Genomic DNA, 16,168 nt, shown 5'->3' with positions numbered 1-16,168 from the left:
TCAGGGCGAATCTTCCTCAGCCAAACAAAAGAAAATAATAATAATAATATATGATAGCTTAAAATGTTTTTCCACTGAGTAATTGCACTATAGAGTTTTAAGCACCTTAAGTTTTCATAAACTTTGTAAAATTGTCTGTTTAAGTCTTTTTTTGCTCCATGCGTATTTTTACTACCATCAGGTTTTTTTTGGTCAGCTTCTTCAAGAATATGCTTGCCTCTATTTGTTCCACACAAACCATTCATAGAGAGTAACTCTTCAGTCACTTCAGATTCAGCTCCTTAAATAATGAACAACTAAGTATTGGTAATATCTGTGAACTCATCAAAAGCCAAGGAAAACCACTCAAAATCCTTTGTTTTTTAACTGATTATTGCTTCCAGTGTCCTCAACTCACCTGTTTTACAGAAAGGCTAATAGTCTTAAACAAGTTTATTGTCTTGGGACATATTTCTTTGGCTTTTCCAGTCAAACACGATTTAATTAATTCACTTTAGTAAATGGCTTTCCTCTCTTGCTAACACTTGAACCAGTTGCAAACTTATTTTGGTTGCAGCCTCATTTTAATTTTTGTGAAGAAATTCTACTGTGATGAGATTTCGCTTAAAATTTTTAAGTGTTTCTGACTCACTTTCTTGTGCATTGGGAATGTTTTGATGAGTGCTTAGTCTGGTAATGTGAACATATATTGTATTCTTTTAGCACAGCTATAATGTTGTAGATACAATGCCTCACCATCTGATTCAATAACAAAATAATCCATACTCCACTGTGCCTTAAAAGCATGACATTCACATTCCACTTTTCTTGTTTTGACATCATGAGTATGCACTGGTAATAAAAGTAAAATAAAATGTTGCAGTACAGCAGTAAGCGTGACACTCAAGGCACTGTTGAGTTATAACTGCATCTGTATAATCTGTAGTACTCTGAGAAGCAGTGTGAAGTAACTACTCAAATGCCATTGTATTGTGAAAGTGCCGTAGATAATACACAAACAAATAAGAGTGATAGTATTCCAGTAAGACTGATTTATGGACACGGAAATTTGAATTTCATATAATTTCTGTGTGTCACAAAGCATTGTTCTTTTTTCCCCCGCAACCATTTAAAAAAATGTAAAAATTACTCTTACAAGTCACATAAAAGCAGACATTGGGCCAAGTTTGACCCTCAGGCCGTAGTGTTTTCCCCCTTTTCTAATGTAAACATGATTGTGCAGAAAGATTACCTTATCAGGAGTCAGCTAGACCTTGGTGCTCCCACCAAAGTTGTGTGACTGATTCAGTCAGGTAAAATATGGTGTTAGGGCCCATAGTGCCTAGTCCTTGGCAAGGTATTTCTCAAAATTCTTTATGTAATCATCTCAATTTCTAATATGTATCTGGTAATCATGTTGTATACCTCTCTGTTTTTAATTGAGCAGCCATTCCATTGTTGAAGAGCAACCAACACAGAAAGTTTTTGAGGATTTTGATCTTTGAGAGAAGGAAAGCACCAGTGAGCTCCCCAGTCACTCTGGCTTTTTTCCTGGAGGCATAGGAATAGAGCCCAAACAGAAGGTGGCAGTCTTACTGGACTAAAGAGGTCTGGGGCCACTAAAGCAGTTGAAACTTCAGTCCAAAAGAGGATAGAACTACATAGATTCTGGCCTCAAAATCCCTAGTCAGGTATCCCAAAGTCATTGACTGACTTCTAAGGTACACTTGTGTAAGATAAGATTCTAAGGAACCCAGAAGAAAACAGTAGCTGGGAAGCTAAGCTCTGAACAGAGATTCCAACAACCCCCTAGTGCCAAAGAGGCAAAGTTGAAGTTCAAACTGCCAAGTTTTCCATTGAGAGCCCATCAGGGCCATTCCCTAAGATTGGGGGCAAAACTGAAATAGCCCAGCCCTCAAGAAAATGTGGGTGAGTCATTGGTACTCTTTCTGCTGCTATAAGGGAATAACGCTCTCTGGAGGAAGGTGTCACCTAGAACTTCTATAATTTTTAATCCATAATCAAATATTTCATTCAGGAAAATGCTGTAGGATGTTAATTGACCAAAAATCAAGAGGGGGGAAAAAGGAGTAAATCCACAGATAATTCAGATATTAGAATTATCACACAGAGACGTTAACAATTTTTTTCTTTTCCTCCCCAAAGCCCCAATATGTAGTTGTATTTTCTATTTGTAGGTCCTTCTAGTTCTAATGTGAACCACCTCCACAGCATGGCTCTTGACAGGCTAGTGGTGTAGTTCTGCACCCAGGAAGTGACTCCTGGCCACCAAAACACGCCAAACTTTAACCATTAGGCCATCTGGGCTGGCTCGACACAGAGTTTAGAATAACTGATTTTAATATGCTCAAGATAAAGAGGAAAAAATTTTATCAGAGACCTGGAAACTCTATGACTAAGAAAATACGTTAACTAAATTAAGAATTTGGTAGTTGGGTTTACTAGCAAATTAGAAACAGCAGAATAGAGGAATAGTAAACTAGAAGAAAAGAATTGAATAGAAATTATGCAGTGCTAAGAGAGAAAAAATGGAGGGGAAATACAGAAAGAAAGAATGAGACGGTGGAGGGGTTTAACATGTCTAATGTGAGTCCCAGAAGGAGAGGAGATACAGGATGGACGAAATATTGACCACGAATTGTCCAAAACTGAGAAAGATACCAAAACACAGATTAAAGAAGCTCTATGTGAATTCCAAGCAGGAAAAATACAAATAAAAGCTTATTGAGACCTGTCGTAGACTAAACTGCTAAAAATCAAAGAAAAAGAAAATCTTAAAGCTGCCAGAAGGAAAGAAGTCATTACCTTCAGGAGAACAGTAAGAGTGATAATTGAGATGTCACCTGAAATTAAGAAGTCAGAAATCAACAGAATGACCTCTTAAAGTGCTGAAAGAAAAAAGAGTGCTAATCTAGAATTCTAAATCCAGTGAGCATATCCTTCAAAAGTGAAGGCAAAATAGGACAGACTAAAGCTAAGAAAATTTATTGATGATAGACTGGCACTAGAAAATACTAGAAGAAGTTCATGTTGAAAGAAAATTATCCCAGATAAAGGCACAGAACTGCAGAAACAAATAAAGGACAATGATGAGGATAAATGTGTGTAAATATAAATTAATACTGTTTAAAATAATTATGGCTTGTGGGGGTTAAAATCTGTGGAAGCAGTATGTGACAACTGTAGAACAAAAGGCTGGAGACTGGCAAATCAGTGAAAAGCACATTAGCTATCTCTAGAGTGACCACCCAAAGAAAAAGAATGTGTAGCTAAAAAGCTCGTAGAGGAGAAAGTGGAATAATAAAAGATAATTGATTCTGCCAAAGAAATGCAAGAAAAGAGAAAGGAATAAAGAACAGATGAGATAAACAAAATAAATGACAGGATGGTAGACTTCAGCTCAACCTAGTAATTAAGTAAATGTAAAAGGAACAAAAGCTTAAGACAAAACTTAGAAGACCTAACTATGCACCGTTTACAAGGGACATATTTTAAACTTCAGGTCACGGGTGAGTAAGTGAAAGAATGAGAAAAATGTATCGTGCACACGTTAACCAAAAGACACCAGGATTGGCTGTTTATGTCAGAAAAAGTAGACTGTAAGGCAAGAAGTATGATTAGAGGTAAAGAAGTGCATTGCATAGTGTTAAAAGGATAAATTCAACAGGAAGATATAAGAATCTTACGTCTTTTAGGTATTTAATAATACAGGTCTAAAACACAAGAAGGAAAAGATGGCTGACCCAAAAGTTTAAAATGACAGAACCACAACTGTAGTAGGCTTGTGCACCTTTCTTAGTAACTAACAGGACAAACAAGAAAAAAATTGCCAAAGACCTACAGTCAACTTGACCTAATCGACACCCATAGAACACTTTCCCCAACAACTACAGGATATACGTGCTTTTCAGATACAGGCATAGCTCATTTTATTGTACTTTTCATGTATTATTGTGTTTTTACAGGACCCTTAACCAGCAAAAAGATTGTGACTTGCTGAAGGCTCAGATGATGGTTAGCATTTTTAAGCAATAAAGTATTTTTTAATTAAGGTATATACGGTTGTTTTTAGACGTAATGCTTAATAGACTACAGTGTAAATATATGTTGTATATACACTGGGAAATAAAAAAGTGTGACTAGCTTTATTGTCATCCAGTCATGTGTCACATAATGATGGGGAGACGTTCTGAGAAGTAAGTCATTAGGTGATTTTGTAGCGTAAACATCATAGAGTGTACTTATACAAACATAGGTGGTATAGCCTACTTACTACACACTTAGTGTTAGCTATGGTGTTACACTCAGGCTTTACGGTGCTAATCTTATGGGACCACTGTTGTACCTGCAGTCTGTGCTTGACCAAAATGCCGTTGTGCAGCACATGACTGTACTACATAAGAAGCATTTTCTGAAATATATCATATGCCGTACCATAAAGCAAATCTTAGTAAATTTGAAAGAAATGAGATTTCAGATATGTTCTCTGATTTCAGTGGTGATAATCTAGAAAGCAATAGCAGGTAACTGGAAAGTCCTCAAATATTTAGAAATTAGGCAGTGTTCTTTTTAAATATCGACTTGATGGCACTAAAAACAACAAACTTTTACATATTGGCTAAAGAAGAAATATCAGTTAAAATTATAAAATATATTGACCTGAATAATAATGAAAAAATGTGTCAAAATTTGTCCAAGGGGCCAGCCCCTTGGCCGAGTGGTTAAGCTTGTGCGCTCTGCTTCGGCAGCCCAGGGTTTTGCCAGTTTGGATCTGGGGCTTGGACCTAGTACTGCTCATCAAGCCATGCTGAGGTGACACCCCACCTAGCAGAACCAGAAGGACCTAACGACTAGAACATACAACTATGTACTGGGGGAGCTTTGGGAGAAGAAGAAGAAGGAAAAAAAAACGATAAGATTCGCAACAGATGTTAGTTCAGGTGCCAATCTTTAAAAAAAAAAGAAAAAGAAAAGCTTGTGAAGTGCAGCTAGAAGCGATGCATAGAGGGATACATACAGCTTTGAATGTATAAGCAAAAAGAAAGGCTGAACATTAAGCTTCTATCTCAAGACAAGAGAAGAATAAGCAAATTATAACTGAAAGAAGGTAGAAGGAAAGATAAGAGCAGAAATCAAATAAAAAACAGGTCTATGATTTTGTTTAAATGAAATTGTTAAAAAGATTAATAAAATTGATAAACCCCTAGAAAGCCTGAAATGTAAAAAGTAGAAAATAAATTGCCAGTATCAAGAAAGATATGGGAGACATCACTATTGAAGGACACTAAAGAGATGGAATAAATGCAATAATGTAATCCTGGATTGAATTCTCTGCTAGAGAAGAAAATGCTATAAAGGACGTGACTGAAACAGTTCTTAAAATTCTAGTATAATCTTTAAGATTTTTAGCAATATTAGATTCCCTGAATCTGATAACTTGTACTGTGGCTATCTAAGAGAATATTCTTAGGAAATGTATACTGATGTATTAAGGGTAAAGGAGCGTGTTGTATGCAATCTATTCTCAAATGATTCAGAGAAAAGTAATATATGTTAAGGATAGTAAGATATTATAAATAATGCTAATAAATTTGATAATTTAGAGAAACTCATTTTGGCAAAACTGACACAAGAAGTAAAAAATCTGAATAGTCTTATCTCTGTTCAAGAGAATGAATTCATACTTGTAATACTTCTCAAAAAGAAATTTCCAGGCCCAGGTGGTTTCACTTGTGACCTAAACATTTAAAGAAGAAATTTACCGATTTTATACAGTCTCTTACAGAAAATAGAAAAAGAGATAACACTTCCCAGTTTGTTTTTAGAAGCTAGCACAACCTTAATACCAAAATCTGACAAATAACAAGGAAAGGAAATTACTGGTCAATATCTCTCATGAATATAGCCACAAAAATCCTGAGCAAAATATGAGCAAGTTGAATTCTGCAGTATATAAGAGAGAGAATGTCACATTTCGGTAGAGTTTATTCTAGAAATCCAAGGTTAGCTTAACAATATAAATCATATTAACAGAATAAAGAGAGGGAAATCATATTATCTCAATAGATGAGATATAGTATTTGACCAGTTTTAACACCATGATAAAATTTGTTAGCAAACCAGACGAGTATGTACAAAGCGATAGCTGTCATACTTAATGGTAAAATATTGAATGTTTGGGGCCGGCCCTGTGCCCAAACGGTTAAGTTTGCGCGCTGCACTTCAGTGGCGCAGGGTTTCGCCAGTTCAGATCCTGGGTGCGGACTTGGCACGGCTCATCAGATCATACTGAAGTGGCGTCCCACATAGCACAACCAAAAGGACCTCCAACTAGAATATATAACAGTGTACTGGGGGGCTTTGGGGAGAAGAAGGAGGAAAAGAAGAAGAAGATTGGCTCAGCTGCCAATCTTAAAGAAAAATTGAATGCTTTTTCCTTCAAGTTCAGAAACAAGACAAGGAAGATCATTAGCACCACTTCTGTTCAGCATTGTCCTGGAGGTCCTAGCCAATTCAATAAGGACAAAAAATAAAAGATATAAATATTGGAAAAGACGTAAAACTGTCTTTTCACAGATGATATGATTGTGTATTTGGAAAATCCAAAGGAATCTACAAACTGTTAGAATAGGAAGCAAAGTCAGTTTTCAAAAATCAGTTGTATTTCTGTATACTAACATCAAATAGTTGGAAAATAAAGTAAAAAAAATACTTTTAGAATAGCAGCTGTCCCCCCCCCTGCCAAAATCAATTTAATGAAAAATGTGCAAGACTGCCACACTAACAGCTACAAAACTGCTGAGAGAAACAAATGACAACCTAAATAAAAGGAGAGATGTCATGTTCATGGATTTAAAGACTCAAAATTGTTAAGATACCGGTTCTCCCTAGACTCATCTATTTGTTCCCAATTAAAACCACACTAGCCAGTTTTAAAACATATTTGAAAATGCGAAAGGACCTAGATTAGCCAAGTCAATCTTAACAAAATTAGAATGCTTACATTACCAGATACCAAGACTTTATAAAAAGCTGCAGTAATTAAGAGAGTGTAGTACTGATGTGAGAATAAACAGATTAATGGACTGTAAAGAGTGTCCAGAAACAGACCCATTGATGTATAGTCACCTGATTTTTCTACAAAGCTACCCCTGCAGTTCAGTGGAGAAAGGATGATCTTTATAATAAACGGTGCTAAATCAATTGGATATCTGTATGGATAAAAATGAACCTTGATCTTTACCTCAAACCATACACAAAATTAAGTTAGGATGGATTATTGAATGAAATAGGCTGAAACAATAAAGCATCTAGAAGGAAACATAAGGATATATCTTTAGAGAATGCAAAAGTTTCTTCAACAAGATGCAAAATACACTAACCAAAAAAGAAAAAATTGATTAAATTTAATTAAGATGGATTTAAAGTTATTAAAATAACTTCTGTTTTCATCAAAAGATAGCATTAAGAGAGGGAAAAAGCAAGGCATAAACTGGGAGAAAGTACTTGTAACACATATATTCAACAGAGGATTCATCTGGAATATATAAAGAATTATTGCAAATAAATTTTTAAAAGACAGTCTGGTTTTAAAGAATCAACAAAAGATTTAAAAGGAACTTCACCAAAAAGGATATCCAAATGGCCCAACATTACTCAACAACATTACTTATTAGGGAAATGCAAATTAAAATCTCAACAAACACCACTGTACACCCAACAAAATGGCTAAAGTTAAAAAGACTAATAATATCCATTGTTGGCAAAGATGTAAAGCAGCATTGTTGGTGGAATTGTAAATTGGTGTAACCGCTTTGAGAAACTGGCAGTATCTACTTCTTAATAAAGCTAGTATTCCCTGTGACCCAGCTGGTCTACTCCTGTGTCATATATATTTTTATATATACACACACCCAAGAGAAATGTATGTGAATAATCATAGCATTCATAATAGCCCCAAAATGGGAATGACCTAAATAGAGTAGATAAGTATATTATGGTATATTCATACAGTGAAATACTTCATATGGCCACTAAACACAATAACATGGATGGATCTCACAGATATAATAATGAGCAAAAGTATATACTGTATATTTATCTAAAATTGGAAAACAGGTCAGATTAATCTTACTGAAAGAAATCAAGAAAGTAAGCTTGGGCATTATTATTGAATGGTTAGGGCTTAAGGGAGCCTCCTAGAAGTATTCTGTATCTTGATCTGGGTGGTGGTTACTTAGGTATATGTATAGTTAAAACTCATTGAATTATGCACATAATGTTAGTGTACTTTTCTGTATGTATGTAATACCTCAAAATGTTTTCTAAACAGTAATAGTGTAGTAGATAATTTGCTATAACAGGGTTTTTACCTGATTTGCAATTATTACCTGCTGAAATTTCTTTTTCTGGGAAATTTTTGACTAAAAATTTTATATGATGGAGTAGAAAGAGTATTGGCTTTTGAGTTAGAAGACCTTGGTTCTAAATTCTTTTCTTCTGTTTTTTACTACCTCTAGTCTTATAAAACCTGGGCTCTGTAATCTTATACAAGTTATTTAATCTCTTAGCATTGTACAGTGTAGATAATAACTTCTCTTTCTAATTCCTGGGATAGCGAAAGGATTGAATGAGATGATTGATGTGAAATTGCTTTGTACCTAATGAATTATCCAGATTTATAGTATCTTCGTAATCTGGTGAGTCACTTGGGTCTAGGCTCATGTACACAAATTCTGGAATCCCCCATGGATAGTGATAGTGATGTAGTTCCCCTACGTAACAGGGTGCGTTGATTTATTCCTTTTTTTCAGGTGACTCTCAGAAATTTTAATTGCTCTTGGAAGTCTGGGAGTACATACCGGTGGATAAGGGAACACAACTTTTGAATTGAAAGGCAGCTGGGATTGCCCTGAGCCATCTACCCTCTTCTCCCAAACATTTGGCTCATTTGTTCCTAAGATTTGGTTACTTGTCAAAGGCTTAACCTTTGAAAGAACCTTTAGCTTCTCTAACTGCATTTCATCAACTCTTAGAGGTGATTGATTTTGAAATGAACTATTATTTTATGTGCCATGAAGGGAGAAAAAAGCCACTGCCAATTACAATTGTAAGAAATGATTGATTGCGGGATATCTCCTAACTTCAGAGATGTTAATTGCAGAAAAAACATGAATCTTAGAATCAGTGAAATATAAGAGATTTTGTGTGGTGTGTTTGTTTTGGTAAATTTTTAGTTTCTGTGGATTAGCATAGCTTATAAATTGAGGCATTTTTAGCTCTGTATAAATGTTAGTCAAAGTGCATCTTAGTGTAACCTAAATTATTCACTTGAGGTCAAAATTAAATAGACGTAATTTACAGAGAAAATAAAACAAATATGAGATAAAATATTTACCATTGTAGTTTAGACACTTTAAATCCATACATCAAAGTGACCCACACTAGTGTTGACTTAATAATGATTGCCATCAAGTTACAACTAAATTTTGATAACTTAAGTGTTTTATCACTACACAATCACAAAAGAAATTGTAGAAGCTTTTGCAAGAGCCAAAAGCATTTTGTCTGTCTGTTGCTCATTATCTTTAAATAATTACTTTTAGGTGTGTATTTATCATCCTGAAGCAACCAGAGATCTTTAATCCTTCAGGGAGAGTACTTTTCCCCCCCAAACTGAAACAGATAGATATTTGATGCCCTGATGGTGCAACTATATTTTTTAACCATCACTTCCCAGATTTAAAATTTAATGCCAAGATTAAGAAGTGTTCCTATTGCAGGACATTGAATCTAAGCAGCAGTCTAGATACTTAATGGAAGAAGGTACAAAGTTAGATGTCTTTTTCTGTCTTAGAGAAATCCAAATGTCTTTGGGAAGTAGATGATTGATGTTTGAGAGCTAGTACTAAGGTAGAAGCTATGCTAAGTTCCCATAATAAAAGTAGTTCTGCTAATCATCGTTTTGAATTTCAGGAATGGTGTTATTAACAGTCATACTTGCTGAAGCACATTTCAACATTGTCTCTGTCTCTTCTTTGTTCCTTATATCTTACTATATTAATTGAATATATATACATGGGTTGACTTTTGCATGTGGGGCCTTTTTTTTAAGCCTCTGGACGCGACAAAGGAATCATAGCAATTTTTAGCAAGAAACGTGGACTTAATTGTAAATGGGGATTAATAGAGGTGTATAGAAATATAGTCTGTGTTTTCTCTTTTTAAATGCCTTTTCAGTTAAGATTAAATGGGAGCTAGCAGTATATTTAACGATTAAAGAGAACCAGTGGAGAAGATAATGTTGAAAGGAAATGATTACAAGTTCAATTCGGTAGGGCAAATAAGAAACTCTGCATTCACCATTCCTCCCCACTCTATCCCAGAAGTTACTGGGAACTATATTAGTTAATGGATTTTATTGCCCATTCATATGAAAAATGCCTTCTTCCATCTAAATAGCTAAATATAATGCCCTATTGTGAACATAATAATGCATTAAAATTTAATAAATATCTGGCACCTTTTTAAAATTTGTTTTGTTTTAGTCAGAAAATGGAGGTCGTGATTGCTAAATTTTTGGGACTGCTCATAATATTCCAAGGAAGTATGTGAAGCTAAACCACCTACTGACAGATATGTTTATTTGGTCTCCCTTTCTTCATAGTCACTGGTTCTTAATGATGCTATTTTGGCCTTCTTCTAAATGCAAGACTTTGCTGAGAGAGTAGGACAGACACTGAAAGTTGCTGTCCCTGAAACTTTTTAGATCTCTTGGGCTGCGAGGCTTCCAGTTGGCTACTGGAAAGCAAAAAATAGGACTGCATTTCCGTGGCAGCAGCCTCATCAGGCAGTAGCAGCATCAGGAACCAGCAGGAGTGTAGAGAGAAGCCAGAGATATTAGAAGAACCTTACTGTTAGTCATAGGACACAATAGAGTGTCCCGTGGTTTGCTGCCTGTGTGCCTTTTCTGGTCTTCGAAATAATGGGCATGACACTTTTTTAAGGATTATTATTTTATGGATAAATTTTGGAAAACTGACCATTTTATTCATTGTTTATCAGTACGAGGATGTCGTCCAGGAAAGATTGTGCAGATGACTGAAGCAGAAGTTCGGGGCTTATGTATCAAGTCTCGGGAGATATTTCTCAGCCAGCCTATTCTTTTGGAATTGGAAGCACCACTGAAAATTTGTGGTATGTAAATGGATAAAGTTAGGAATGATCTCTTTTGAATCCTGGTTTTCATCCCATATTTACATTGAAGATTATCTGCAGAAAACATTTAAAAATTTTTTTATAAAAGAGATTTATAGTTTTTATTACATAAAATTATATAAAAATTGAAACTTTACTAAAATGACAAGTTACAAGAAGAAAATAATTTGCTACATGTATAAAAAGATTGCTAGTCACACTATATAAACAGTTCTTAGAAGTTAGTAAGAAAAAGCCACTGCAGTAGGAATATAACAAAAAAAAGAAGCAGATCTTAGAAGAAATTCAAACGGCCAATAAACATAAGATCCTCAACCTCACTAATTATCAGTGAAATACAATTTAAAAACAAATCTCAAACTCTGATCAGATTAAAAAGTGTCAAAAATTGATATCCAGTGTTGCAAGGATGTGGAGAAATGGGCATTCTGATGTACTGGTTAGAAAAAAATAGAATTTGGAGGGGTCAATATGACAGTATCCATGGTCTTCTAACTTTGTTATAATCATTTTAATTTATTTTGAAGAATAGCTTTACAATCTGTATTTGTTAAGTTTTACAGTGGCTTTTGGCCAAAAGCAAAAACTTGTGACCTTGAGTTCAATGATTGCATTGTTATAGCCATAAAAATTATCACACAGAAAGCATTTTTCTGTAGTTCACATAACAGCAGAAAGTGGTATAAATAATATATTGTACTGGCTTTTGGTTTAATAATGCAGTTTTTATTTGTATTGGCTGTTAGTCTTTATGACATAGCTTTTATGAGCGTAATCATCAACTTTTGCTCAGTCAAGGCTTATTTGCTATATGCAAAAACTTTCATTCCCCTACGTGTTTCTTAGTTCTCCACATTCATACCATGTAACTTGTGGGTGCTTAGTGTGCCCCTTAAAAACTTTTTTTTCTTTATTCATGTGGTTTATTAAGTCATATGCTTGGTGCTCCTTTGTACATTGCCTAGCAAATAAGAGATATTAGCTAAATAAATGTTTGTTGAATAAATTAATTCGCTTAGAGTATCACCTTTAAGTAAGAGGTGGTAGTTTGGAATTTTGTTGAAATGGTCAGTCCCTTTTGTGAATTTAAATGAAGCACACGTAGTTACTTTTAAGTCATCATAAAATGATTTGAATTCTCAGCAAGATACTCTTTAAAAGGCTTTAATATAGAAATAACTTGAAGGTAATAGAAGTAATTTATACTAAATATTTCTAAGTTTTTGCTGTTTGTCTCTCTATTTGGTATAACAAAATGACCTAAGTTACACCACCAGATAATAAGAGTAGCTGTATTAGTTATTCATTGTTGTATAACAAATTTTCCCAAAACTTTGTGGCTTAAAACAACAAATATTAATTTGTCATCTTGTAGTTTCAGAGGGTCAGGAATTTGGGCACAGCTTAGCTGGGTTGTCTGGTTCTGGGTCTCTCACAAGGCGGCGATCAAGGTGTTATCTGGGCTGCAGTCATCTGAAGGCTCAACTGTGAAAGGATTAAGTTTCTTATGGGCCAGTGGACTGAGGGCCTCAGTTCCTAATGAGTTGTTCACCAGAGGCCTCCTTCAGTTCTTTTGTCATGTGTGCTTCTCCATAAGGCAGCTGGTGTCATTATTGAGCATGAGAGAACGCAAAAGAGTGCAAGCAAGGCCAAAGTCACAAACTTTTGTAACCTAATCGCAGAAGGGACAGCTTATCTCACTTTTGCTGTGTTCTCTTTGTTAGAAGTAAGTCACCAGCTACAGCCTGCATTCAAGGGGAGAGGATTATACAAGGGTGTAAACATTAGGAATCATTTCATAGAAGCTATTTACCACCGTAACCAAATTTTCTAAAACTGACTTTTTCTATTTTTAGGAGATATTCATGGACAGTATACAGATTTACTGCGATTATTTGAATATGGAGGTTTCCCACCAGAAGCCAACTATCTTTTCTTAGGCGATTATGTGGACAGAGGAAAGCAGTCTTTGGAAACCATTTGTTTGCTGTTGGCTTATAAAATCAAATATCCAGAGAACTTCTTTCTCTTAAGAGGAAACCATGAGTGTGCTAGCATCAATCGCATTTATGGATTCTATGATGAATGTAAGTAAAAATAAAAATTTATTTTTATTAATTTAATTAATATTAATGGAAAATTCCCCAATTTTCCATTTCAAAAGAGTTCCTTCAATTCAGAGGTTTTTAAAAACGTGATCTAGCAAGCATAGCAAGCATAAGCCCAAGAAGAGAGCCTTTAATGAAAGAGCAACCTGAAGCTGGGAAACAGGTTACTAATTAAATTGATTCCTTCGGATCTCCTTGATCACGTAGTTTCAGGTTGACTGTAGCTTACTCAGCTGAAAGGCCTTGTTTTAATTAGTTTACCGGGTAAAATAGCCAAGTGAAACAGAGGTACACTATAGACAGTAGCCTCTGGTTTTCTAGTGTCCATTAAGGTTTTAGCTCTCAGCATTCTTATGATAGGACAGAAACTCCCATGGGCCCTGTGTGACAGAAAATACTGAGAACTTCTTTGAACTTATTTAAAAGTTGAAGTGTATTATTAGATTTTTAATCTATGCTTTTAAACCTAGAGAGATAAGGATACTGAATACTCCGGGATATCCTTATTTTATTGTACTCTTTTTCATCAGGAAGAAATCACTGATTTGCTGTTGTATAGTGGTGTTTCCAAGTGTTATTACTAAATTACACTACTACATTTGAATTTGGTCTTTTACTTTTGTTAGGGTATGGGAGTGAACATATGTTTGGTTAATTACAATTTAGAACTAATTACAATGATTTTCAAATTGAATTTGTTTTTTAGTGCTGAATTCTCAATTAGAATCTATTTTTGCTTTTTTTCCATCCTTAAATTTAGTAGAGTCCTTATTTAAATTCTTACTTCCTTGATTCATGTAGTCATTTATTTGACAAGTGTTTGAAGAAATGTTATATGCCAGGCACTATTCTAAACACTGGGAATGCAGCAGTGCACAAACAGGTGATCTCTATTCTCATGAAGCTTATGTTCTAATGAGAATGATTCTATGTTTGATTTTATATTGCATTTTTATTTCTGAGGTGTAATGCATGGTTCCAATTATTTAAATCAGACCAGTAGACAGAAAGTGGGTGTAGTACGTCAAACTATAACCACTTAGCTAAAGCTAAATCAGAAATATATATTCTTAAAGGATAAAATATGGGCTTGAATATCCTTGAGGATAGAAATGACATCAAATGAAATAATATGTATGAGAACAGCTTGTGAAAACTGTTTTGAGTTATACTTATTTATTGAGAGGCAGGTTATGGCATAAAAACATAGGAAGTTAGTGCTTGTGTCTTTCATCCCTCCCCTGGGTTGGTTGTTGCAATTTGTTGCCAAATTCAGAAAAATCGGGTAACACTAAAAAAGGTGAACACTTGAGATTGTCTTTGTTGTAGCTCTTTATGCTAGACTTCAGGAAAATTATGGCCTTTGTGTTTCTATTTATACTTGCTACAGTGCCAAGTTATAATTCACTCAAAAGTGATTACCAGTTAAGCACTTGGAAATTCTCCTTTCTTGGCAGTAAGTTTATGCTGTGTTACTTAATGCAGTAGAGTTAAAATGGACAGTCTCCAGAGGCACCACTTTCACTTCTTACTAATTTGGCTAGGTTAACTAGTGTACATGTTGAATGGAAAAAATAAACTAATAGTCTATTAGACTGTTTCAAAGTTGTTATATTATAAATGTGATCTTAAAAGACAAAAGTTTTTCATGTATTTGTTTCATAAAGTACCTATAGGACAGACTTTGAAGTCTTTTGTAACTTTACTGAAGGTGCTGAATATTTATTACCTTTTTAAAAGTATACAAGTAACACTTAGAGAAAAAACAGATTGCTAGGTAAACAGAAGAAAATTGAAATCATTCGTAATCCTGTGGCTGAGATTTCAGATTTATTTACTCTATTTATTCTTTTTATAGGCAAGCGAAGGTTTAATATTAAATTGTGGAAGACCTTCACCGATTGTTTCAACTGTCTGCCTATAGCTGCCATTGTGGATGAGAAGATCTTCTGTTGTCATGGAGGTAAGCCGACTAGTAAATTTACCTTTGGATTTTTCTTACTATTCCATTATAGTCATGCGCTGCATAATAACATTTTGGTCAATGATGGATTGCATATACGATGGTGGTCCCATAAGATTAGTACCGTTGTGGGCTAGGTGTGTAGTAGGCTACATCATCTAGGTTTGTGTAAATACACTGTATAATGTTCGCACAACGATATCATCTAACGATACATTTCTCAGAACGTATCCCTGCCATTAAGCAACTCATGACTGTATTTAGAAAAGACCTATAATAATTAAGCTGCTAGGGGAAAACAAAGCAGTGCTTGTGTGAAAACTCAAGTGATTAAAACTCTTTTAAACGTGGCTAAAATTTCTTTTAATAACTAGAAATTTATGGTTATTTATACATAATGAAAATGGAAATCTAGTACTTGCCTTTAAGGAATTTCACGTATGAGGAGGTTAACCAGAGTTTTGCTTGAAAAAATGTCTTCCCTTTGCCTCAGTTTTGACAGAAAGATAACCGCTATCAGTAAAAGGGAGAGGATCATGGGGCTGGTCCCGTGGCCGAGTGGTTAAGTTCGCGCACTCTGCTACAGGCGGCCCAGTGTTTTGTTGGTTCGAATCCTGGGTGCAGACATGGCACTGCTCATCAAACCACGCTGAGGCAGCATCCCACATGCCACAACTAGAAGGACCCACAACGAAGAATATAAAACTATGTAGCAGGGGGCTTTGGGGAGAAAAAGGGGGGAAAAAAAGGCGGGGAAAGAGGATCATGATGATTTTCCTGCCTATATTAAACACCTTTCATCAGAATCCAGATAGAATTGAGCTTAATATTTCCACATGCCAAGAGTTCTAGGTTTTAGGTAATACATCTGTTTTAGTCC

General features: G+C 35.0%; 1 protein-coding gene across 3 annotated transcripts in view; it reads left to right on the top strand.

The window, feature by feature from the left end:
- The window catches only part of PPP1CB (protein phosphatase 1 catalytic subunit beta), a 40,368-nt gene that overhangs the window by 11,001 nt on the left and 13,199 nt on the right, over nucleotides 1–16,168 (top strand). For all 3 annotated transcript variants that reach the window (XM_046661409.1, XM_046661410.1, XM_046661408.1), the window contains 3 exons: nucleotides 11,065–11,196; nucleotides 13,074–13,304; nucleotides 15,184–15,288. In XM_046661409.1, coding sequence (XP_046517365.1) covers nucleotides 11,065–11,196; nucleotides 13,074–13,304; nucleotides 15,184–15,288 — 468 coding nt within the window. The remainder of the gene's footprint in view (nucleotides 1–11,064; nucleotides 11,197–13,073; nucleotides 13,305–15,183; nucleotides 15,289–16,168) is intronic.

Source organism: Equus quagga, chromosome 5 (genome assembly GCF_021613505.1).
Source record: "Equus quagga isolate Etosha38 chromosome 5, UCLA_HA_Equagga_1.0, whole genome shotgun sequence".
Taxonomy (NCBI): Eukaryota; Metazoa; Chordata; class Mammalia; order Perissodactyla; family Equidae; genus Equus; species Equus quagga.
Note: the sequence above shows the minus strand (reverse complement) of the source record. Positions and strands in the feature narration are given on the sequence as shown.